The sequence below is a fragment of the Dreissena polymorpha genome, chromosome 11 (assembly GCF_020536995.1).
Source record: "Dreissena polymorpha isolate Duluth1 chromosome 11, UMN_Dpol_1.0, whole genome shotgun sequence".
In the NCBI taxonomy this organism is placed as follows: domain Eukaryota; kingdom Metazoa; phylum Mollusca; class Bivalvia; order Myida; family Dreissenidae; genus Dreissena; species Dreissena polymorpha.
In genome coordinates, this window is record NC_068365.1 from 24,252,558 (window position 1) to 24,279,476 (window position 26,919).

The window sequence follows — 26,919 nt, forward strand, 5'->3', positions numbered from 1 at the left end:
CTTGATTTTCGGTAAGGAGGGACTTCCTTTAAACTAAAAATACCATAAAAGCGGCAAGTGTCATCCCTGATTAGCCTGTGCGGACTGCACAGGCTAATCTGGGATGACACTTTACGCACATGCATTATGCCCAGTTTTCTCAGAACACGACTCAAATAGTCTAGATCAAAAGATTTAACTGGCTATTTTTATGCCCCCCTTTGTTTCCAATCAATATCTTGTGAACGGATGGACCAATTTTATTGATACTTCCTATGTGCATTGGCCTTTGCCAGTAAATGACCCCTATTGATATTGGGTCACTAGGTCAAAGGTCACTGTAACACTTAGAGTGAACATTGTTTTTTATCAATAATTGTGAATTGATTGATACTTTCCATGTGCATTGGCCTTTACCAGTAGATGGCCCCTATTGAAATTGGGGTTGGTCAAAGGTCACTGTCACACTAGGAATGAAAATTGTTTCCTATTAATTACTTGAGGGACCGATTGGCTTGATCCTTCCCATGTTCATTGGCGTTGGACAGTAGATGGCCCCTATTGAAATTGGGGTCACTAGGTCAAAGGTCAAGGTGGTCACTGTCACACTAAGTTTGATATTGTTTTCGATCAATAACTTGTCAACTGATTTGCGGATTGGCTTGATACTTCCCATGTGTATTGGCCTTGGACTGTAGATGACCCCTATTAAAATTGAGGTCAAGGTCAAAGGTCAAGGTCTCTGCCACAATAGGTGTGAAAAATTGTTTCCAATCAATAACTCATCAACGAATTGACCGATTGGCTCGATACTTCACATATGTATTGACCTTGGACAGTAGATGACCCCTATTGAAATTGGGGTCACTAGTTCAAAGGTCAAGGTCACACTAATTGGATAAGATTAACTCTTCTGCTCAGTTTTGTTGCAAAAAATCCTGTGTCAAAGGCCCTGTTTTGGGGGCATCTTTCTCCAACAGCGAAGCTCTTGGAAGACAATGAAACTTAAGAGAATATGACTAATACCCTCTTCATTTATGACATTGTTTAGTTATAAGTAGACTAACCAGAACAGGAATGTAAATGGAAGCAACATTGTCTTTCTCGGATTTGGTGAATTCGAACAGGAAGTTATACACCATTATGTACAGTTTTTGTTTCATGTAATTTATGTTACAGTCTTTTTTGTTTTTGCTTTGGTGTGGAGTGGACTTAATTCTCTTACAAATCGACAACTATTCGGTATAATCAAGAACATAGAAATATCTTATGTGCTGGTTTGCACTGTCTTAATTGTTCCTGTGTTGTTGATTTTTTAAGCTAACAGTGACCTAAAAAATGTGTTGAGAAAATTATATTCTGCTTTCTGCAAAACAAACTTATTTCAAGGGTAGGACTGTGGTATGTCTGCAAAGCCTCAGAACTTGACTATATCCCCTATGTTGGCATGTCTACAAAGACTCAGAACTTGACTATATCCCCTCTGTTGGCATGTCTACAAAGACTCAGAACTTGACTATATCCCCTCTGTTGGCATGTCTACAAAGACTCAGAACTTGACTATATCCCTTCTGTTGGCATGTCTACAAAGACTCAGAACTTGACTATATCCCCTCTGTTGGCATGTCTACAAAGACTCAGAACTTGACTATATCCCTTCTGTTGGCATGTCTACCAAACCTAAATATTTTACTTCATCCTGCCTGTTGGTATGTCTACAAAGCATCAGAACTGGACCTTATCACCTCAGTTGGTGTGTTTTTCAGGAGCATGTACAAAGCCTCAGAGCTGGATGAGGTGGTGGGAGACTTGATTAGTAAGGACAGCAGTGGCAGCCAATCCCCTTGCGGCTCTACCGGCTCTAGTGAAGTCCTCTCCAAGGTGGCAGTGCCTAACAATCAGGTAGGCGATCGTGGGCACAGTTTGATATAGGACATGTTTTGTTTGATGATGACATTTTTTAAGTTTTTTCACTTTTTCAAACCTCCAAATCAACTATGCTGTGCTTGATTTGTGACATAATAAATGGATATCACTTTTACAACCTAAATCAAGTAAAATCTGTATATCGAGCTTGTTTTATATCATAAGGAAGGCAATTTTCACATACCAGTAATGATTCTACACTATTACCTGGTACAAAGTATTTCACATATGGAAGAGATCAAGTGAGCTTTTATTGCCTTTAATTATTATGTATATAAGAAAGTGTTGTTTTATTGTGAATTCACTGTTGAAGATTTCTATTCTTAACATGATTTATGCCATAAGAAACAAAAGTAATGTCTTAAAAATATCAACAAATAAGTCATTGATTTCTTCTGGCCTTGGTTTGAACTGAATATTTATAATAAATAAAGGAAGAAATTTTGCAAAATTTGTACAGTTTGAAATTAATTAAATTAATATTTTTGCATAATTTTACTGGAAAAAAAATATCACCAGAATTTATAAAACAACAACAACAATGTAACTGCTGAAAGCTACATGTATTATAAAGAAAATCTTCCTTGCAATTCAAGACCTAGTAATATGATATGTATAACCTACCCAAGAGCCTTTAACAGATCTGTTAGCTTTTTTTATATATATAATAAACAATGCTACTTGAGAGTTTTATTTAATGTATGACCATAATTTGTCTAATTCTTTAAACTAAAAACATTTTCAATTTGAACTAATGCATTTTATTCTAATTATGGGCTCCAATTATTAAATTATGTTCAATAAAAGTAATATATTAAATTCTAATTATGGCATCTCATTATTACTATTTTTTAGAGTTATAAATGAAAAACAAATAAATGCATAATGCACATTTTGAAACGTAATTATTTAATACATTATTACAACCCAACAATGAATGAAGTCATATAACACTGCCATCCTTTTATCCAGAGTGTGACGGTGGGCATCAAGAAGTCGACGACAGCAGAAGACGTTTTGCTGACGGTATGCAGCAGACGACAACTCAACCCTCGCGACCACTATGTCCGCGTCAGACTGCAGGGGGCACCAGAGGGCAGCTACCAGTACCCCGATAGGAAGGAAAATATCAGGAAACTTGTGAGGAAATAATTTGATTTTAAAAACTCCCTTTAAAAAATCTGCCCCTTTTTTATGTCCCCCTTCGAAGAAGAGGGGGTATATTGTTTTGCACATGTCAGTCGGTCCATCTGTCGGTCCATCCACCAGATGGTTTCTGGATGATAACTCAAGAATGCTTAGGCCTAAGATCATGAAACTTCATAGGTACATTGATCATGACTGGCAGATGACCCCTATTGTTTTTCAGGTCACTAGGTTAAAGGTCAAGGTCACAGTGACTCAAAATAGTAAAATGGTTTCCGGATGATAACTCAAGAATGCTTAGGCCTAGGATCATGAATCTTCATAGGTACATTGATCATGACTGGCAGATGACCCCTATTGATTTTCAGGTCACTAGATCAAAGGTCAAGCTCACAGTGACTCGAAACAGTTATATGGTTTCCGGATGATAACTCAAGAATAATTAGGCCTAGGATCATGAAACTTCATAGGTACATTGATCATGACTGGCAGATGACCCCTATTGATTTTCAGGTCACTAGGTCAAAGGTCAAGGCCACAGTGACAAAAAACGTATTCACACAATGGCTGCCACTACAACTGACACCCCATATGGGGGGCATGCATGTTTTACAAACAGCCTTTGTTTGCTTTCAAACATTGATTGTAGGGGAAGAGAGAAGATATATAGCTGGGTTTGTGTGTGGTTTTATGGATAATTTTTCTGCACTATACCTTTATCCACAATGAAAGAATTTTTAAAATAACTTGACCAAAATGTTTAGCCTTGTGAAACACTGTGTTAAGAATAACAATTAGATCACTAGGTTCAATGTCGAGGTAACAATTTTTTAAGAAAATGATAATATAATTTACTTATTTAATATTATGATGACACTATGCCAAATAGTATGTTTAAGGTAAAGTGTGAATTGTCAGCTAATTATTTATCTGTAACAGATGCCATGCCTGATGCGCAATCGTTTTTGACTGAAATGTAAATCACATTTTATTTACTTTAATTAGCCAAAATGCAATCCATTTTATCACTATGAAATTTAAAAATAAGATTACAACAATAGGCTTTATTACGTTGTTCCATGTTAAAAGATAACAAATTTGAAAATTTAATCACTGAAGTTTTAAAAAGATTTGTATGATATTAAGGGACACAAATGCTGCACATAAAGTAGTGAGCTATCAGTAATTTCTTGCAATGGTGTTTGTTATTTTTACAGCGCTGTGAACTAGTGGAAGTTTGTCAGAAGTACATGTATCGGGTAGAATTATCAAAATGCGAGAAGCACAGAGACTTTGGTCTAAAAATAGAAGCAGAACTGGCAGAAGATTTTGATAAGGAAGATGATTTGAGAATCTACGTCACAGAAGTTCGACCCAGCAGCCTGTCTGATCAGAAAGGTAAGTGTGATGATGTATGACATGCCATTCAGGTCAGTTTCAAGTTATTATAGTCATGCCATCTAAATCTATATTTAGCTATAATCAAAACTTATGCTGTTCATTTTTTTGAAGTTTATTCAAGCCTCCAAATTTAAGGGTTTTGTTTTACCCTATAGATAAAATATGGGAAGAGATGATCGCTAAATTGATATAGAGTTGTATATTTAATGGAAAGGACATTATTAATTAAATATTTTCTTAGCCATTTGTACCATATTTTGAGCATTAAAAAGAGCCTAGACTTTTTCTCAGTATACTTGCTACATATAAAAACAGACAAATATATTCAGATCTCAGGATTGTTTTGTCTGACAGCTACAAGTTTGTTATGTCTATGTGTCTATTAAGCTGTAAACTAGTTATATTCCAAAATGTCACAGAGAAATCGCATTGCTCAGTTATTGGGCGCATGGGTGCACTCAATTTTAACTGAATCCATTTTGGATACATCTCTGACATCTCACGTTGCATCTGTATTCTGAGCAGGGATGCGAGCCAGCGACGAGATTGTGATCATCAATGGTAAGATCGTCTCCGACCTTGACATGGTGTACGTGGAGCAACTTCTCACCGAGTCAACCTCCATATGCTTCACCGTTCGCTCCATGTTCCAGCCCAGCGGGGCTGTTACTATGGAAACCCCGCCCTCGCTACCTCCCCCACCCACCCAGTCACGCATCAGTGACAACAGTATTGAATCTCTGAAGATACCACCACCCTCGACAGGTGAGTGGCCTTACTGTTAATTGTTTAGAAGATTCTATTTTACAGCAAAAAATACCTTAAAAGCGAAGAGTTGTCCCTGATTAGCCTGTGCAGAGGACACTTTAAGCCTTTGCATGCTGGGAAATTTGTTGCAATAAACTCCCATTTTACCATAGCCTGGCTCAATTTTATCATCACATGTGTCTTGTTTAGTGAAAGCTGGTCATAATGTATGTGCGTTAAGTGTCGTCTTAGATTAGCCTGTGCAGTCCGAGTTTTCTCTGAACACGACTAATTTTTTTTTTTTGTATTTTGTAGCAAATCTTTTGCATATTAGGATTTTAGAATGAAATTTTTTGTTATGATGGTCTTGTTTTTGTCCTACTATCAATTTTCTATTTGTAAAAAAATCAAGATTTCATACAGTTTATTAAAACATTCTATAAGGAAGTTAGAAAAAAAACAGCAAAACAAAAGTTTTGTAAATCTATGGTGATTTAAAGCGTATTTTTTAAAATCAAGATATTTAACTCTGTGACTATGCATATTTAGTGCCTTTTTTTTCCCTACAGGAAGTACCTCTAGCTCTGTGAACACGAGCTGTACAAGTTCTCCGCACCACTCTCAAACTGGAAACAAGATTCAATCAAGCACAGACCAGGTGGATGCTCTCCTACAGGTTACATACCACTTTTTTTGCTTGTCATTTTGTTAGAGCCAGAGAGGCTTATCAGCCATGTGTGCGATTTTTTCTCGCAAGAGACCAAGTGTTATTGTGAATAGATAGACCAAATTTTGTTGATCAGAGTTATCTCGACAGGTTCTCCCTCTTTTGGAAATTATAATTGCCATCAAATAAATGTTTTTGGTCAACGCAGTTGGTGGGGGTAAATTGGAATCACCCTGTAGACTATCAGTTTGTGGGTGGATCTTTTGGTCTGTGTTTGTTGCACATAATTACTTTGTGTCGCAAATTAGGCTCTAAGTTTTCTGTTCATTAATGTGAAATTCTAGTAATATTTGTTTATACATAAAAGTTAGAAGTGCAAGACATAATTTTTAGTGTTTCTCAATATTTGTTGCAAATTTGTGTGCCCTTGAAATGTGAAATATTTAGTTAATTGTACTTTTGTAATTAAAGTCGTGAACTTGTCTCGCAGTTTTCTGCATATCAACTTGAAACTTTACAGATATGCTATTATACTAAGTAGAAGTGCAAGACATTATATGCAGCTGACCTGAGCACATTGTGCTCATGGAAACTTTTAGGATACTGTGTTGTCTATCAGTCCCTACTTAGTAAACTTTTTCTTCAAAAGAGTTCTGCTCCTTAAATGCTTCACAAACTTGAATGAATTTTCACAACAATTATTCTTGGTTGACCCTCTTTCAAAGTTTTTCAAATTGTTCCTGTCCATTGCATGTGCAGGTCACCAGAGCTCAAAATGGATTCAACCAATGAAAACTTCAAAAATCTCCAAAAATCACATGGGTCAGGGCTTTTTTTATAACATTGTCTATTAGTCCTTTACTAAATGTGTTCAAAGCATGTCTGTGGGGTGAAAAACTTCCCCTGGAGCCATTTGATTGTTTTAGACTTACATAGCAAAAATCCTTTAAATCTCATTCTTTCAAACATCAAGGCCCAGGGTTATATATATTTGTCAACTTTTATTATATTGTGGTCCTCTACTTTGTTTGTTTATGTCAAGATCATAGGTTTAAAGTCCGCCCTGTTCTGGGGCTTTCTTCTTTCATTTATGCATTTAAACTGACAACTTAAAAAATCCATATCTGGGAAACTGCAAGGCCTAGAGGTTTGGTAATTGACATATTACATCAAAATGATGGTACTCTACCACATTGGTTCAAGTCATGCCCTTTGGGTTAAAATTCGCCCCATTTTGGAGGAAAATTGTTTCCTGAGGACTGGGCAGGCTAAATCGAGATGATACTTTGCGCACAAGCATAAAACCCAGTTTTACCAGAGAGCAGCTTAAATAAATCAGGCTGATTCCATTTGTCGACAGGGTGCAGACCAGGTGACAGCCATATGCAGGGAGCCAGGTGAGGAGGTTGTCAATAGCAACCGGCAGCTGTCAGAGGTGGAGAGGTTACACAAGGTCATCAAGGAGCTCGTAAACACGGAGGAGGCGTACGTCAATGTGAGTAAACAGTGCTAAAGAGCTGATCTGATCAGTTTTCAAGTTACCCTTTCCGTCTCAAAAACAAAGTGAAACACAGCTTTATGCAACCAGCATAAAACCAGAACAGCTTGCAAGTTACCTGCAATCTGTTCAGGTTTTATACTGTTTGCTGCTCATCAGTGCCTGATTGTAGGAAATTGAGCTTATAAAACTTGAATCTTGTAAGAAAAGTGGTAAATTTAATTTGATTTGTTAAGGGACTAAATATGTGTGTGTAACGGAGTGGTAGAGGGTTACAATTAAAAATTTAATCATGCTTAGTATGATTAAAAGGCATGTTTAACAAATAACCGTTTTTGTACCATTGTTTCCCCTTTTTTGTTCAATGTAAACAGATGTGATTGTATGAATTGCCTTAATAAACAATCCATTTATAGGAACGATTTTTGTGTGAGTATGTGGGACAGTGATACGAATATTTGGATTGTCAACTTTCCAATGAGGATTCCAAACCATCCTTTGTTTGAAATAACATTGGTGTGATCATTGAGAATTTGTCAGTGCTAAGGCCATTGGATTGCAAAATCTCGCACAAGTAAAATTACCATGCAATATTCATACACAATTTGTAGTTTTAACCTAATTAAGCTTGAATGCTTTGAAAGCCTAATTCTTATTCATACAAGCAGGTTTTTTGGGTTTAGGTAGTTTTTGGTGACTCTTGGTAAGATTTTGTCAATGCTCCCAGGCTAAAGAACTAACCTCCTGATTGCTTTGTGGACAACCTATAAACTGCGCCATCACTCCTTTTTTATGAAGGCTTATTCTGGGAAAACTGGGCTAAACCCTTTCAGTGCTGGAACCGAATTTTGAAGGCCTTTGCAAACAGTTTGGATCCAGATGAGACGCCACAGAATGCGGCGTCTCATCAGGATCCAAACTGTTTGCTATTCTATATTCTATTCTATTGAAAAAAAATCAAAGAAAATGCTAATTTTTGAAATTCAGCAGATGACATTTAAGCAGACAACAAATTTCCCAGCATGCAAAGGGTTAATGCATTGATGCCCCAGATTAGCCTTTGCAATCAGGGACAACACTTTCCGCCTAAACTGGATTTTGGTTTAAAAGCTTCAAACGAGACATTCCATAAAAGCAGAAAGTGTCCTCTGATCCGACTAATATGGGACGATACTTTACGCAACCGCAGTAAGCCCAGTTTCTCAGGACCCGGCTCAATTTTTCTCATTTGGTAACAGGACTTGAATTGTCTACTGAAACGCTTCTTAGAGCCTTTGAAGGAGGAAAGCTTTCTGACATCAGATGAGATTGATCACATCTTTGGCAACATTCAGGAAATAGCCGTGTTTCAGCGACAGTTTTTACAGAGTCTAGTCGAGTCCATCGGTCATGACAGTGAATTTCTCACTGGAGCAGACATGAAAAGCTACAGGGTAGGTACTTACAGTCAGATTTTTAATGTTAGTCATTTCATGTCAAATATTAAAGTTTAACCTTCATGCGGATGGCTAGATGAATTGTTTGCCCTTAATTGGCGATTTTATTTTAATATGCCCATCTCATGATGAGACATAATATGGCAATTACAGCCATTTTGCACCAGTCACTTTAGAGTTATTGCTCTTTGCTTACACCAAAAATGTTAATATTGCCTTTTGCACTTTCTTACTCATACAGTTGTCATCAAATATTCAGTAACAATGTCTTCAAATGTTTGTTAAAATAAAATAGAGGCAACATTTTTGGTAATAAGCATAATCCGGCAGGGCACTTCAGAGATATTGGCAAAAAAAGGGTAAAATTTGCTGTCTAATTCAGCTAGCTGTCTTCACTCATTCACTTTTCACAGAAGCCTCACCAAAATTCTCAGATGTGAGGTCTACTTTTTACGAAGGGCGCATATTTCCTTACATGATTTTTTTTAATAAATCATGGGGAAAATTAATAATATGACATATATTCCTGACAAAAATTAAAGTTTTAAGTGAATGAAGTTTTAAATGGTTCAAGCCACTGTTCACATACCGTACATTCGCGGCCATAAGTCTACCTCGGCCATAAGTCGAGGGGTATAATGTGGCTAGAAAAACTTGGTTTTTTGCCTTGACTCTGCCATAAGTCGGGGGGTAAGTTTCTTCAATATCTCGGACATGTTTAAGTGACGTTTTAGTCATGGTTCTGAGGGCTTTTGTACCGGCAGTTGACATTTTTTGGGATATTAATAATAAAAAAATATTTAAAATGAAACATTCAACGTTTCAATTATTTATTATCACGAAAAATATATTTTATTGTTCAAAATCATAATAACATATCATTCATTATTTCGAACTTAATATATACTTCACAAATCAAAATTATTATCCCATTTAACGTAATAACTTTCAGCGTTTATATTATGAGCATATATTTTTGTATTCAAATGTTAGTGCTATTGATGTGAAAATTCGGTAAAATCTTGAACGCAGAAATTCATAATATGGTCAAAATAATTGTAACTTGCTCTCAAATAATCAACAACGCTTTCGCCATTATGCGTGAAACACGTGAATTTACCAACACTCGCATAGCTCGCTATTCGACTGTTACATATTCGTAAATCACGAGATACCCGAGGAATATTTTCTGCATACTGGAAAAACGTCTTTTCTAATAATACTTAGCAGATAATCGAAAGTAATTGTGTATTTTATATGTCCAATTACACTTTTTAATAATCCAGGGTGAGTGCGTAATATTATTATAATCAAACAATGAATGAAATCTTCACTCAGATAAGATCTATATATTTACGAAACGATTTTGCATTAATTGTGGGACAGTTGTGAATAAATCAACGAAACCACACCTTCATCCAATCAAAAAATATACAATGTGAAGTTGAACAATAGCGATTGGTTAAAGGCGTATCCAACAATCGAGTAATTATTTTTGATTGGTCAGAAGTAGTTTGCAGCAGAACCGTTGTGCATATCATTAACGGATAACTATTTTAGGCGTGACGCAATTATAGACAAATGATCGAAAGGATGCCAACACTACACTTTTCACTTTGATCTTAGTCAAAAGGCCGAGAAGCGATAATTGGTGGCATAAAGACATCTGCACCTGTTGACAGTTTGTATTTACACGGATTAACTTTAAATGGGTACAAGTGTCAGCAGTCGATTTTCTATTGTTCTTAGAAGACAACGGACGATGTATCGATAGACAAATTGCTATTTTTATTTTTCGCCACTTTACCGTATTTCACAAATGTTTAATATTTTCGAAGTTATTTTTACATGTTTTTATTTGGACTTATTACGAAGATTATTGCATTAAAAACCAATGTAAACATGAGTATTTTATTATCGGCGGACATTTAAGTAAAAGACGAGTCGGCCTTACCGTAAACAGTCATTATTCTTCCGCTTTGGAGATTTATTACTTTAAAAAAAGGCACAGAAATATGTTTATTTTTTATTTTTATTTAGTACCTCATCCATAAGTCGAGTTGACTTTTGAAGTCAATTTTGGGAGCGTTTTTAGGTCGACTTATGGCCGCAAATTTACGGTAAATAGAATATTATGTTGTTGCAATTCTTTGGACAATGTTTTTAAAAAGTCAATTTAATAATACGTTTTCATTTGCTGCCTGCCAACTAAAGGAAGAGGAGGTTTTGGTATGTTGTGGTATCCTGTCTGAGTGTTGTACATGTTATACATGATATCTTGTGGTATTTTTATGCCCCTGGATCTTAAGATCTGGGGTATATTGTTTTTGGCCTGTCTGTCTGTCTGTCTGCCTGTCTGTCTGTCTGTCTGTCTGTCTGTCTGTCTGTCTGTCTGTCTGTCTGTCTGTCTGTCTGTCTGTCTGTCTGTCTGTCTGTCTGTCTGTCTGTCTGTCTGTCTGTCTGTCTGTCTGTCTGTCTGTCTGTCATTGTGTCAGTCAATAATTGTATGTGTGTGTCACAAAACTTTAACCTTGGTAAAACTTTTATAACTTTTGCAATATTGAAAATAGCAACTTCATATTTGGCAGGCATGTGTATCTCATTGAGCTGCACATTTTGAGTGGTGAAAAGTCAAGGTCAGGGTCATCCTTCAAGGTCAAAGGTCAAATATCATTGTATTTTTCGTTCCGTAAACTTTAACCTTCGTTAAAGTTTGGTCATATCTTTTTGAATATTGAAGATAGCAACTTGATATTTGGCATGAATGTGTATCTCATGGAGCTGCACATTTTGAGTGGCTAAAGGTCAAGGTCATCATTCAATGTCAAAGGTCATGGCTTCAAAGCAGCGCAATAGGGGGCATTGTGTTTCTGACAAACACATATCTTGTTTGTTGTAACATGACTGTACTGCATTATTTGCCCCAGTGAAAATATGTAAAAGTATGGCTTAGACACCACTGGTAAACATTGGTAGTATGATTTTTCGCTTTGAAAAAAAACCTTTGCATATGCCCAATTTTCATATAGAATTTTGTTGGGAAGGAAGTAATGAAAAATATTATTTGTAAAAAATCTGCATCAGAAATTAAGCTTTGAGTATCTAAACAATACAAAAATATTGTTGAAACATTTTTTTTTCTTTATCAGTCTTTAAGTTTGCAGATTGTTTGAACTGCATTCCTTATTTGAATAATTTAAATTGATTGTTAATGTTTAACACATTTCTTTAACTTTTTTGCTATAATCTTTTCAAAAATATGCCTCTTGCTATTTTTAACAAACATAATATATTATATGTAAGTAGAAAAAAATCAAAATTATCGTAACATTATTCACTAAACTGTTTGTTTGAATTGTTTCAAATACATTTTTATGTTGAGAAACACAATGTTTAATGAGAGATGAGGAATAGTTGCAAATTAATGTGGGTCATTTTTCAGCGGGTCCTGTTCTCCCTGGGAGGGTCTTTCCTATTCTACGCCAATCACTTCAAAGTCTACAGCTCCTTCTGTGCAAGCCACTCCCGATCTCAGAAAATATTGAACCCAGGTAAGAACTACTGAAATAACTGAACGCAGGTAAGAGACTACTGTCAATACTTAATTCAGGTAAGAAACTATTCAAAATACTGAAACCAGGTAAGAAACTACTGAAAATACTGAACCCAGGTATAAAAAAAACTAAAAATACTGAACCCAGGTTAAAAAAATACTGAAAATACTGAACCAATTTAAGAAACTACTGAACCTATGTAAGAAACTACTGAAAATACTGAACCAATGTAAGAAACTACTGAAAATACTGAACCAACACAAGAATCAACTGAAAATACTTCATTTAGACAAGAAACTACTGAAAATACTGAACCCAGGTGAGAAACTACTGAAAATACTTAATTTAGGTAAGAAACTACTGCAATACAGAAACCAGGTAAGAAATCTTAAAATACTTAACTCAGTTAAAAAAAACTACTGAAAGTACTGAAACCTTGTAAGAAACTATTGAAGTACTAAATCCAGGTTGGATACTACTGAAAATACTGAATTCATGTTAGAAACTAGTGAAAATACTTAAACCAGATACAAAAAACTACTGAAAATACTGAAGCAATGTGAGAAACTACTGAATACAGGTAAAAACTACTGAAAATACCGGTACTGAATTCATGTGAGAAACTACTGAAAATACTGAATCCGTCCGCAAACACATTTCCAAATGAAAACCAAGTGAACACATTTTTAACAAATGATGGAAAGGGGAATTTAGATACATTCATTTTGCAATATATATGCAATGAATCAAATGACAGACTGTTACGTTTTTAAATGGACAAGAAAACCAAAAGGTCAAAACAACATAATTAAAAAAGAAGTGTTAGATAAAGTAACTTTACTATTTACTAATTATTATCACAACATATATATTCATTCAAACCACACTGGACCCTTCTACCATGTCTTACTTGCAGACACAATCAACGAGAAGTTAAAAGAGTTCCTGATAGCGCGAAACCCAAAACACCAGCACTCGGCCACGCTGGACTCCTACCTGATCAAGCCCATACAGCGAATACTCAAATACCCTCTGCTCCTTCAGCAGCTGTGTAATCTCACTGACCCCGAGTCTGACGAGCATCACCACTTGTCAGGTATGTAGTCAGCTCACTGACCCCGAGTCTGACGAGCATCACCACTTGTCAGGTATGTAGTCAGCTCACTGACCCCGAGTCTGACGAGCATCACCACTTGTCAGGTATGTAGTCAGCTCACTGACCCCGAGTCTGACGAGCATCACCACTTGTCAGGTATGTAGTCAGCTCACTGACCCCGAGTCTGACGAGCATCACCACTTGTCAGGTATGTAGTCAGCTCACTGACCCCGAGTCTGACGAGCATCACCACTTGTCAGGTATGTAGTCAGCTCACTGACCCCGAGTCTGACGAGCATCACCACTTGTCAGGTATGTAGTCAGCTCACTGACCCCGAGTCTGACGAGCATCACCACTTGTCAGGTATGTAGTCAGCTCACTGACCCCGAGTCTGACGAGCATCACCACTTGTCAGGTATGTAGTCAGCTCACTGACCCCGAGTCTGACGAGCATCACCACTTGTCAGGTATGTAGTCAGCTCACTGACCCCGAGTCTGACGAGCATCACCACTTGTCAGGTATGTAGTCAGCTCACTGACCCCGAGTCTGACGAGCATCACCACTTGTCAGGTATGTAGTCAGCTCACTGACCCCGAGTCTGACGAGCATCACCACTTGTCAGGTATGTAGTCAGCTCACTGACCCCGAGTCTGACGAGCATCACCACTTGTCAGGTATGTAGTCAGCTCACTGACCCCGAGTCTGACGAGCATCACCACTTGTCAGGTATGTAGTCAGCTCACTGACCCCGAGTCTGACGAGCATCACCACTTGTCAGGTATGTAGTCAGCTCACTGACCCCGAGTCTGACGAGCATCACCACTTGTCAGGTATGTAGTCAGCTCACTGACCCCGAGTCTGACGAGCATCACCACTTGTCAGGTATGTAGTCAGCTCACTGACCCCGAGTCTGACGAGCATCACCACTTGTCAGGTATGTAGTCAGCTCACTGACCCCGAGTCTGACGAGCATCACCACTTGTCAGGTATGTAGTCAGCTCACTGACCCCGAGTCTGACGAGCATCACCACTTGTCAGGTATGTAGTCAGCTCACTGACCCCGAGTCTGACGAGCATCACCACTTGTCAGGTATGTAGTCAGCTCACTGACCCCGAGTCTGACGAGCATCACCACTTGTCAGGTATGTAGTCAGCTCACTGACCCCGAGTCTGACGAGCATCACCACTTGTCAGGTATGTAGTCAGCTCACTGACCCCGAGTCTGACGAGCATCACCACTTGTCAGGTATGTAGTCAGCTCACTGACCCCGAGTCTGACGAGCATCACCACTTGTCAGGTATGTAGTCAGCTCACTGACCCCGAGTCTGACGAGCATCACCACTTGTCAGGTATGTAGTCAGCTCACTGACCCCGAGTCTGACGAGCATCACCACTTGTCAGGTATGTAGTCAGCTCACTGACCCCGAGTCTGACGAGCATCACCACTTGTCAGGTATGTAGTCAGCTCACTGACCCCGAGTCTGACGAGCATCACCACTTGTCAGGTATGTAGTCAGCTCACTGACCCCGAGTCTGACGAGCATCACCACTTGTCAGGTATGTAGTCAGCTCACTGACCCCGAGTCTGACGAGCATCACCACTTGTCAGGTATGTAGTCAGCTCACTGACCCCGAGTCTGACGAGCATCACCACTTGTCAGGTATGTAGTCAGCTCACTGACCCCGAGTCTGACGAGCATCACCACTTGTCAGGTATGTAGTCAGCTCACTGACCCCGAGTCTGACGAGCATCACCACTTGTCAGGTATGTAGTCAGCTCACTGACCCCGAGTCTGACGAGCATCACCACTTGTCAGGTATGTAGTCAGGGTTTAACCCTTTCAGCGCGGGAACCGAATTTTAAAGGCCTTTGCAAACAGTTTGGATCCAGATAAGACGCCACAGAACATGGCGTCTCATCTGGATGCTCATGGCGTCTCATCTTGATCCAAACTGTTTGCTATTCTGATAGTATTCTATGAAAAAAATTCGAAGAAAATGCTAGTTTTATTAATTCAGCAGACGACATTTTAGCAGACGACAAATTTCCTAGCATGCAAAGGGTTAAGTGCAGGGTAGTAAGAAAGATTGTCGGATATGAGCCAACCCCAGAGAAAACTTAATTTAACCATTTGCCAATTAGATACGCATTTGTTGTCCTTTTGAAACTTAATTTAAGACCTTTCTTACTAGATTCAAGTTTTAAAGGCTTCATCTTCAAACCTTAGGTACTAGTCAGCAGCAAACAGCATAAAACCTGAACAGACTGCGAGTTACTCGCAGGCTGTTCTGATTTTATTCTGGTTGCAAAAGCCATTTTCACTTTGCCTCTAATGGGGTAAAGGGTTAAAACATGTGTGTTAAATGTTGTGCTAGATTAGCCTGTGCACAGGCTAATCAGGGACAACACTGTCTGCTTAAACAAGACTTCCTTTAAATGAAAAGAACCATACAAGCTTAAAGTGTTGTCCATGATAAGCATGTGCAGACTACACAGGCTAATCTGTGACAATACTTTACGCACATGGAGTAAATCCTGTTTTTCAAAAGCAAGGCTCGTATATATGGGCAAATGTTTTATTCTTGATATAAAACATGGCACAAAAACTGGAAGCAGACTGCTCAGGAAAATGTTATGACACTATACGCACATTAAATCCTTTTTTAGCTCATCTATTTTTTGAAAAAAAATTATGAGCTATTGTCATCACCTTGGCGTCGGCGTTGGCGTCCGGTTAAGTTTTGCGTTTAGGTCCACTTTTCTCAGAAAGAATCAATGCTATTGCATTCAAACTTGGTACACTTACTTACTATCATGAGGGGACTGGGCAGGCAAAGTTAGATAACTCTGGCGTGCATTTTGACAGAATTATGTGCCCTTTTTATACTTAGAAAATTGAAAATTTTGGTTAAGTTTTGTGTTTAGGTCCATTTTATTCCTCAAGTATCAAAGCTATTGCTTTCATACTTGCAACACTTACTAAATATCATAAGGGGACTGTGCAGGCAAAGTTATGTAACTCTGACTGGCATTTGGACAGAATTATGTGCCCTTTTTATACTTAGAAAATTGAAAATTTGGTAAAGTTTTGTGTTTAAGTCCACTTTATTCCTACAGTATCAAAGCTATTTCTTTCATACTTGCAACACTTATTAACTATCATAAGGGGACTGTGCAGGCAAAGTTATGTAACTCTGACTGGCATTTGGACGGAATTATGGGCCCTTTATCATACATGCCATACGTCCCGATCTCGGCGGGACAGTCCCGCTTTTGGGCCCTTTGTCCCGCCGTCCCGCCATGAGACGATTTGTCCCGACATTCGTAAAAAACGATGTAAGGTGTATAGGTTCCCAATAATATTCGCTATTCAAGCTCTGTTTCGCTAACACTTAACACCGCTAATCCCTTTATTGCCCCCCAATTAACAATCCGATTCTACTTATCGTGTGTACCAGTGTTGTTTATGACACCTTATCAGCGATTTATCGGCTAATTATTGATTTCATCAGGCATTCACACCATGGTGGTCTTCCAGATAGTGGTCGCTTATTGCTATCGATAGTTTTATAATATTGAAATAAATGTTGAAAATGTGTTTATTTTGTATTTGTTTGAAACGGTTTACAAAACAAAAATTGTTTTGTAAAATTAACGCTACGTCATAAATGAGTCTTTTACATTCAATGTTTAGTTCCAATATAGCGGGATATTCCGAAGGTGCAATATACCAAAATCGCAACAAACAGTCCAATAAGTGATACCCATCCTGTCTAGTGTAATTGTAATAAAAACAACGAGGTGCTATGCATGACAGTTTGACCCTACTCTAATTAAGCTAAATACAACGAGGTGCTATGCATGACAGTTTGACCCTACTCCAATTAAGCCGCGGAAATTGACAAGTAACAAACTGCGCATGGACACATGCTTAAAAAAACATCGCAACAAACAGTAAAAGAGTTACCCATCTTGTCTTGTGTTATTTTAATAAAAACAACGTGTTGTTATTCATGACAGTTTGACACTACCCCAATACAGCGCCTGACAATTCACAATTCAGTTTAATCTGTGTATATAGGAAGAAAACAAAATACGGAAATGTGTACGGCCGCGCATTCCGTGTGTAACTGATGTTTTTATGAAAAAGAAAAAAAACTGATGTAACTGTTCGGTAGATAGTGTACTGTAACCCGTACTTTCAGTCAATTGGATAGCCTCCCCTGCGTTAATGTTTGCCATTGAAATTAATATAATGAGTATTGTTGTCGTAATGTTCTAGATTTTGTACTCTTAAACAGATGAATATTATCTTCGTTGTTTGCTATTGTCTTATTTAATAAAACTGTTATTGTTATGTTTTAGATTTCATGCTTCATATCAGATGTTTTATGTCTTGAATAAAAGTATCTAGTTCTGGCTTCCATAACTTTAAATGTCGCTTTTTATGATTTTTTACTGGCGCGACTTTACAGGTCTGTCAATACTATATAAACTGTACGCTGAAGTTTCTTTAGCTAAAAAGTATCAAGAGTTTTTGTTAGTACTATACTGACTATAGTAAAGGTGGAATGATAGATCGTTTTAGGTGTCCTGCTTTTTGGTCAAATGTCCCGACAATTTTTTATGGAATGTCCCGCTTTGGACCTAAGAAATTATGGCATGTATGCCTTTATACTTAGAAAATTGAAAATTTGGTTAAGTTTTGTGTTTTGGTCCATTTTACCCCTAAAGTATCATAGATATTGCTTTCATACTTGGAACACTCGCAAACTATTATAAGGGTACAGTAAAAGGACAAGTTGCATAACTCTGGTTGTCATTTTTACGGAATTATGGCCCTTTTTTGACTTAGTAACTTTGAATATATGGTTAAATTTTGTATTTCGATCCACTTTACTTCTAAAGTATCAAGGCTATTGCTTTCAAACTTCAAATACTTTCATGCTATCATGAGGTTACTGTACCTGGCAAGTTGAATTTTACCTTGACCTTTGAATGACCTTGACTCTCAAGGTCAAATTATTAAATATTGCTAAAATTGCCATAACTTCTTTATTTATGATTAGATTTGATTGATACTTTGACAAAACTACTCTTACCTGACATACCACAATAGACTCCACCCAAACCATCCCCCGTGCCCCCCCCCCCCCCCCCCTCTCCCTCCCCCCCCCCCGAATCCTCCCTCCCCCCTAATTTTTTTTTTTTCATTTTTTTTTAAGATCATCTCACAAATGACTACCACACCCTCAATCTTTCCCCCCCCCACACCCCACCCCCAAAATTTTGTTTTTGAAACAGTTAAAAAACACAAATATTTATTTTTATTATTTTATTTTTGAAATACCGTCTAACCATCGCACCCAAGAATCCCCCCCCCCCCACCCACCCTCCCCCCCACCCCCGTATAATTTTTTTTGCATTTTTTTTTTGCATTTTTGGAAGATAATGTAATAAAGTTTACACCCCCACACTATACACCCCTCTTCACTCCACCCCTCCCTCCTTTGTGATTGAAATTGAGAGTCCCTTCACCTTTAAAAAGAAAATAGATGAGCGGTCTGCACCCGCAAGGCGGTGCTCTTGTTTTTCAAAGCAAGGCTCATATACTTGGGCAATGTTTTATTCTTGATAGAAAGCTTTGCACTCTGCAGGAAAACTGATCTTTTCTTATTAAAGACACATCATACTAGTTTTACCCATGAAATGGACTTGAAAAGTTTCTCAATAAGCATGATTTAATGGATAGTTTTAAACTAAAACTAAAGTATTCTTTGTTTGCAGAGGCGAGGAAAGGGATGGAGGCGGTGGCAGAACATATCAACGAGATGCAGAAGATCTATGAGGAATACGGTGCAATATTTGACGACCTTTCCAAGATGTTCAAGGACATTTATCCTCTGAAAACTGTAAGCTTTGTGGGTTGTTTTATTTCTTTGTATGGACATCCCTTGTCTGTTGTTCTCATGTGAGATATATTCAGTTAAACAACCAGCTCAACCATCTATTATTTAGCCTTTATGGTCAGCATATATCTAATAATTTTGTGTTTTTATTAAGAAACACAGTTTGATGAATGTGTTCAATGTAGATTGTATTGTTTATTTTAAATTTCTCATTGCTGTTAAAAAAAAATCTCCATATCTCAGTTACTCGTAGATGGCAATCAGTTGCATGCAGTGACAGGTATTTTTTCTCATTTTTTTTTTCCAAATATACCAGAGGCATAGAAAAAATGTTATACTTAGGACAAGCATCTTTAAAATGTTGCACTTTTCGGTGAAATTTTCTACCTGGGCTGTATTCATCAACCCATTTTTTGACCTTAGAATAAAGAAAAGTCTCAGAACCAAGAAAAAACTTACAGTGTTTAAATTATTTTACCCTCAACAAAATGTTCTAAATGAATAATAAAGTTAATGCCAAGTTTGACTCAAAGTAAAAGCAATTCTTGAGTAATTATATCTAAAGAATGTTCTTAATGCTTAAACTTAAGTCTAAGAACTGTTTGTTGAATATAGGCCGAGGACTTTGAGCTCCCAACAAGCAGTTTTTATTTTGCCAACATCAGCAGCTTTACCCCATAGAAACACACTTTGATGCGTTTGTAGTCCCTTAGAAAATCTAATTAAATTTAAAATCTTTACTAGAATCAAGTTTGAAGGCTTTATTTCCAACCTTAAGATACTGATGAGCAGCAAACAGCATAACACCTGAACAGACTGCGAGTTACACTGTATGCCTATATTGGACTGTTACGGTTTGCCTATATTGTATTCTTTCAGCCTGCAGACCTGAGTGTAGGCGAGCTGCAGATGTATGGCACGGTGGAGTGGTGTAACGTCACAGACAGTCTGGGCAAGGTCAAGAAAGGGACAGAACTGGAGAGCACCGTGTTTGTCTTCAAGACTGGAGTAGTCTTCCTTTGTCGGGAAAGGTTGAAACGAAGAAAATCTAAAGGGGTACATATGAATGGCTTTGTAAGTTAATGTAGTTTTTGTATAAAAAAATAGGCTGTTCCGGAGTAACAATAAGACACCAAAATTAGATTAATTTGGTGGATTTTACCAGTAATTTTGTGCATATTGTAAGTTTTAAAAGTTTAAAGTCTGTCAGTGTTTTGGCGGCATTCTGAGCATGCTCAATTCACAATTTACCATTGCAGGATTTGCGGGTTTTGTAGTAATTTTCATCACTTTTGCCGGCCCAATTTTTTTTAATGAACTGTGCTCTGGGAAAAGGTTTTTTATTCATGTGCGATAAGTGTTGTCCAAAAGTAGCCTGTGCAGTCCACACAGGCTTATCAGGGACAACACTTTCCACTTAAACCACTTTACCAATGCAGGGCTTGTGTCAATGTTGACCACTATTGCCTTGTCATTTCCAGGGGGCCAGCGCTGCTCGCGGTCTGTTCAGTGAGAGTTACGACACGGCAGAGAGATTCCGTACGTTGATTCCCGTGCAGGATGTCCAGGTGCGCATTGGGAAGGTCGGTGATATGGATGGGCACTTCTGGTGGGAGCTCGTACACTCACGCTGTGACACTGAGGCTAGACCAGAACGGGTCTACCAGTTCTGTAATAGGTAAAGAAAAGAATCTTCCCACCATTTCCCCAGGGGTGCCAAATATCAGGGGTGCAAAATGTGCAAAAAGCAACTCCCATCCCCCAAGAACTACCAGCTGACAAAAACTTGTCGCCCTTACTTTCTTTGTGATGGCCCTTAATAGTAATCCTTTTGTATAATTATTCTATCCACCGAGACTTATTTGTCCTTTTAAATTGTGTTTTTGAAAGCGTCTGGACAGTTTGGCATTTAGCCGAAAAATTAACCATGTTTATGTAAATATTACATGAACTTTATATGATTAGTTACACTTATTTACAGTTTGATATACCGGTATGCATTATAAATGCAAGCAATGTAACAACATCAAAACGCTGAAAAATGGGAATGCGGATTTGGGGGAGCATTTCGGGAATCATACTCGGCCAGAGCTAAATATAAATGTGAGCGGGAAGGTGTAATTTTATACCCTGCTCCCCTCTTCCACACTCAAAATAGTAGGAAGTCATGATTGTACATGTACTTGTGTTTACAGCCACAGCTGTGGAAATGTTTTGTTTTTTATCATTTTATTCACAAAATTATTAAAGGTTAATTATTTAATCATTAGCAATTTCAAATTATGTCACCAATGCTATACAAAATCATTTACAAGTGGCCATACTGGATTTTTCGCAAGGGGGTTTGGACTACATAACCATTACCAATCGTTCTTAAACCTATCCCTTCAAAAACCATGTAACACCATGACATTGTCCAAACTGCTTGTTATTGTAGTTTAAATACTTAAATGTTACATCGACAAAAAGGAACAATTTAGCAAACAAATCATTCAGCAAAAAAATGCATGTTTGCTTTAAAACGTACTGTGAGCTGACTTGTCAAATTCATCAAATCACAAAGTTTACATACATTTAGGTAAGGATAATTGAAAAAAATAGACCCACAACAAAATTTGTTGAAGATTTGGGAGGTGCATGCTATTTCAGCCCCCATCTAAGTCTGATTTTGATCTACCTTGGACTTTTTAAACTGATGTCTCATGCTGATCCCTCCAGGCTTGTATCTGGAGATTAATTTCCATTCATAAAATGCCTTGTAAACAACTCTTTATACAAGAAAAAGCTGAATAAGTCAGGACAGAGTTGTAAGGGATATGAAACACTCGAAAATTATAGTTGTGTGTTGTTGTTTTTTAAATCCACTTTCATTTATTTGCGTTTCAGTACTTTGGAAGCAAAAACGGACTTTATGAGGATAATACGTCAGACAATTCGTGACTGTGTTCGTAAGATGAACTTGCCATCAAGTGGTAGCAGCTCGAGTAAAAATAAATACATTCCATGTGGTGGCAAACGCCTTGAGGCTTTACAGACTAATTCCCGTAGCACCTTAAGTAAGAAACGTAATAACTCTAATGGTAAAACAGATGTGGAGAGACATTCAATGGAGCTTGAAGAGAAGTTTAAAATTGACGAAGAAGGCGTGTTCAGAATGCGAAGCAAAACAGTTGGCGATTTGAACGAAGTAAGTTCTGACGATTTTGAGGATGAGGGTAACGTTGCTTCATCAGAGACTCATATTGTACATAATGGTGGTAATAGTATTAGTGCAAGTAGTGAGAATTCTTCGTGTTCAAATCTTAGCACCTCTAGTCATTATTCCGGTTCGTCAGCAAAATTGACTTTTGCAAGTGCGAATCCTTTAAAATTCATAAGTGCGAAAGCAGAAACTCCCCCTATGGGATCTCCAGTCTGGAAACCTAGAAATGAGGCTAATGTTGCTAAGCAACAGCAGTTCAGGCAGTCACGCTTAGAAATGGTGAAGGTCAATAAAAAGGTGACCCCTGAACTAGTGCTAAAGAACTCCGAACAGGAGTGTAGTTTATTAAAGGATACTGAATGTTAACGAATGTTTTTGTTCAAGTCATTATATGCTTAATACTACAGTATGTTTTAAAAATTGTGTTCAGTTGTTTTTTAATTTGACAATGATTGTTCAAAATGTTGCATTTATTTATAGTTATTTATTTTTTAACCTTATTTTATATGTTTTTGACAACTAACTTTTACACATTTGTTTGTAAATATTGCATAGGTGCCAAATTTGTATATTCTTTCATACTCTTAACATCAAACAAATGTTATTGGTGTCATAAAAATGGCTTTTAATGAGTTCATCAAATTGAAGTATCTTAAAACATTTTCTTCCATCCTTAAGTACCTAAGTTCACCTGTTCAAAATCAAGAAGAAAATGTAATTTACTTTGCTATGAAGTCTTGAAAAGTGAACATATTTATGAAAAGATTTTACAGACATCTCAACATTTCTTATAAACTAGATGGTAAACCAGAGGTTGATTTTTTTCACTCAATGCAATTTATAATGAAAAGTAAATAAGGTAATGTTCTTTCCTAATGTGTGTTTTTGTAGTTGTTTGAATTATTATTTACAAGCGATTTTCATGGTCTCAGAATGCTTCAAATTTTAAATACCACATTTTTACATGGCAAAAATAGATTAAATTTAGTTTTAAAATAAGAAATTATTTATTTGACACATTTTGTGTATAAATTGTGAATTTCATGGGGCCTTGTAATTGGAAAAATAGGCTTAATGTAAGTGCATTATGAATGTGCTGTCCCAAATTAGCCTGTGCAATCCCACACATGATAATCAGGAACGACTCTTTCCGCCTAGACTGGATTTTTGTTTAGAAGAGACATTCTTTTAACAAATAATCCCTTAGAAGTGGAAAGTGTCATCCTGATTAGCCCCTAGCTGACAGGCTTATCTGGGGCAACACTTCAAGAACAGGAGTGAAGCCCTGTTTTTCCAGAACGCAGCTCAACTGATGAAAATGATCAAAACAGAGCAGTCGGATCAATAAGATTTGTATATGTGTACATTGTTTAATACTGGTACAGAAATTGTTTACATGTATTAATAATCTTTAAAGTGTGATTCAACCCTTTCCCACTTAGAAGCAAAGTGAAAAAAGTGAGTAACTGGCATTCTGTTCAGGTTTTATGATGTTTGCTGCTCATTAGTATCTAATGGTTGAAACTAAAGCCTCTAAAACTTGGATCTAGTAAGAATGGCCTAAAATTAAATTAAACTTTCTAAGGGACTACAAATGTATGAAAATACCTATCTAAGTAGTAAAGGGTTAATAATACATAAAGTGTTATTTAAATGAATGATTAATAACCACTGACACCTTGTGTTACAGAATCTCAGTGAGTCTGAGGAAAATGAAGCAGAGTTTGTGTGAGAGAGTGTAATGTACAGGTAATAAGGTGGGAAATAAGCTGCCTCATGCAAAATTGGATCTAATGTCATATGCGGTCAGCATAGCTGCAGACCAGCCTGCGCATCCTTTTAGTCTGGTCATGTGCTATCCTGTCCGACAATGATACCTAAAAATCTTGTTAGCTACTGACCAGACTGGGCTGATGTGCAGGCTGGTCTGGAGTTCCGCTGGCTGCATATGCCACAGGACCAATTTTGGCATGACATGGCTTACATCATGTACTCAATGGCGACCTTAGTTTACAGGCATCTGGAAAGATCAAACAGTGTTGGACACTCTGTTAGACAACCTTCTTAACCCTTTGCATGCTGGGAAATTTGTCGTCTGCTAAAATGTCGTCTGCTGAATTTCTAAAATTAGCATTTTCTTCGTTTTTTTTCATAGAATACTATCAGAATAGCAAACAGTTTGGATCCTGATGAGACGCCAAATTCTGTGGCATCTCATCTGGATCCAAACTGTTTGCAAAGGCCTTCAAAATTCGGTTCCAGCACTGAAAAAGTTAACACGCTTTACTTACATGCAGTTTTGTATTGAAATGTTTCTCATAGAATATTTTTTAAACTATTAAAAAAAGCTGTAAGACATCTTGTTTATGAAGATGTATACCTTATACTTTTAAAATGACAGCTGCATTGTTCATCCCTCATATTCTAAGAAAATATAAGAAAGTACACTATTCATTTTAAGATGTACTACACACATGTCCGACATATCTGTCATACTGTTGGCTTTCGGGACGTCTTAGTTTTACAGCCAAACTTTTATATCTTGGTCTCTCTTTTTAAGGGAAACAGATCATTCTTGTTGGTTTAATGCAGAGCAATTTTATAACTTGCACCAAAATAACATGAAAAAATTCATAGCTTTGTACTTTATAATATATCGATACAGTAAATTTTAAATTGTAATAATGAGCGGATATTCTTTATTGTTCTGGATGGTTCTACTTCAAACAATGTAATCCCATTTTTTATTCTTATTTGACTCTTTGGATATTCTAATTTTATCAGTTCAACTTGCAAAATAATGACAAATTCTCTTAGCCAAGTTTACTAAGTTTGGCTGCGCTTTTCAGCACCCCAATCCACTGGTATGGGTTGAACCACAATATCAGTTTAGCATTTCATCATTATTTATCTTCCCGTGTTGCCATTCTGTACATGATGCCAGTTGTATTGTACACCACACAAACACTACATAGAGTTTAATTATAAAAAAGGATACCTTTTCTCAATTTTATAATTAAACTTTTTCTCAAACATTTGTAGACAAAAAACAATTACAATTAAAATATGACTACCCAAAAATGTTAAAGATAAATCTAACATTTTTATTAGAAATGACAAAAATGCAAATATATTCAGATTCTAATTTCATTACTTATATTTTGAGTTGTGTTTTGTTTTAATGAATCATTTAATGTAAGTGCAGCAAAATGATGAAGCCATGTATTGTTTGTGTGCATATTTGCCATGTCTTGGAAATCCAGCGTTTTATATGAATGCCACTGCTTCATCTTATATTGTCCTCTATTTCAGTTCATTTCTGCAGCAATATTTGTCTCTTATGTATATTATATTTTGGATATGATTGTTAGACTTTTTTCCAAGTTGATTTGTAGGAAATGTGTTTAACTTTTTTATTGTTAATTAACAGATTAAATACTACATAATTATATAGTATTTCCATACAAACTTAAAAAAATCTATATATATTCCATTCTTTTAGTTATAATTATTATATAATATAGCTAAAATTTACCCGGTATGCATTTTGTTTTTACTCGAATTACACTTGCCTGTTTTCTACTAAAAAAATTTCCTTTAGCAAATGTTAGCAAATACGACAAACCAGCTTTTGATATTTTTTCAAGAAAGTCTTAATGTTAAACACATTCATTTACTTTAGTATTTTTGAATGTCATATTGTAACTTATTACAGAATTGTGTTATCTTTTTGAATGCCACTGTCATGTACTGTAAAATGTTATCTTTGCACTGGGCTTTTGTCTGTAGACCTTATTAATTTCTTAGAAACAACAGCTACTAAAATATTTACACTTAGAATTGCATACAATAAAATTATTTAATTGATTATGTCTCTGCAAGATGTTATTATACTTCAACTTAAACACTTTTTACCTATCTAACATATATAAAACATGAAATTTGATGACGCATATGTTTATACTCAACATCAAATCTGACGTGATAGGGCGATACAATTATTCTAAGAAACTTGAGTGTGAAACTTACTGTTTCTATATCACATAAAAGTGCCACACTTAAGCCGCGAAACATGTTTGTTTATTGTATCATCTTGTTATGTATATATATGAGTTGTGTTCTGAGAAAACTGGGCATAATGCATGTGCGTAAAGTGTTGTCCCAGATTAGCCTGTGCAGTCTGCACAGGCTAATCAGGGACGACACTTTCTGCTTTTATGACATTTTTCGTTTAAATGAAGTCTCTTCTTAGCAAAAATCAAATTTAGGCGGAAATTGTAGTCCCTGATTAGCCTGTGCGGATTGCACAGGCTAATCTGGGATGACACTTTATGCACATGCATTATGCCCAGTT

The 26,919-nt window shown here is 36.9% G+C and overlaps 4 protein-coding genes across 19 annotated transcripts in view; 3 read left to right on the top strand and 1 right to left on the bottom strand.

The window, feature by feature from the left end:
- Positions 1–26,919, top strand: part of LOC127850214 (protein still life, isoform SIF type 1-like) — a 353,922-nt gene that overhangs the window by 322,390 nt on the left and 4,613 nt on the right. For 2 of the 8 annotated variants that reach the window (XM_052383076.1, XM_052383077.1), the window contains exons 24-26: positions 20,845–21,041; positions 22,250–22,550; positions 24,256–24,314. The exons of 4 other annotated variants lie outside the window; for them this stretch is intronic. In XM_052383076.1, coding sequence (XP_052239036.1) covers positions 20,845–21,041; positions 22,250–22,550; positions 24,256–24,297 — 540 coding nt within the window. In that variant the 3' untranslated portion in view covers positions 24,298–24,314. The remainder of the gene's footprint in view (positions 1–20,844; positions 21,042–22,249; positions 22,551–24,255; positions 24,315–26,919) is intronic. 2 more of the 8 variants (XM_052383075.1, XM_052383074.1) reach the window with 2 other exon arrangements.
- LOC127850221 (osteopetrosis-associated transmembrane protein 1-like) overlaps positions 1–26,919 on the top strand; it is a 256,800-nt gene that overhangs the window by 205,302 nt on the left and 24,579 nt on the right. The window lies entirely within an intron of this gene.
- LOC127850216 (actin remodeling regulator NHS-like) overlaps positions 1–26,919 on the top strand; it is a 331,736-nt gene that overhangs the window by 147,152 nt on the left and 157,665 nt on the right. The gene's annotated exons all lie outside the window — the stretch shown is intronic.
- LOC127850217 (membrane-bound transcription factor site-2 protease-like) overlaps positions 1–26,919 on the bottom strand; it is a 257,498-nt gene that overhangs the window by 46,808 nt on the left and 183,771 nt on the right. The window lies entirely within an intron of this gene.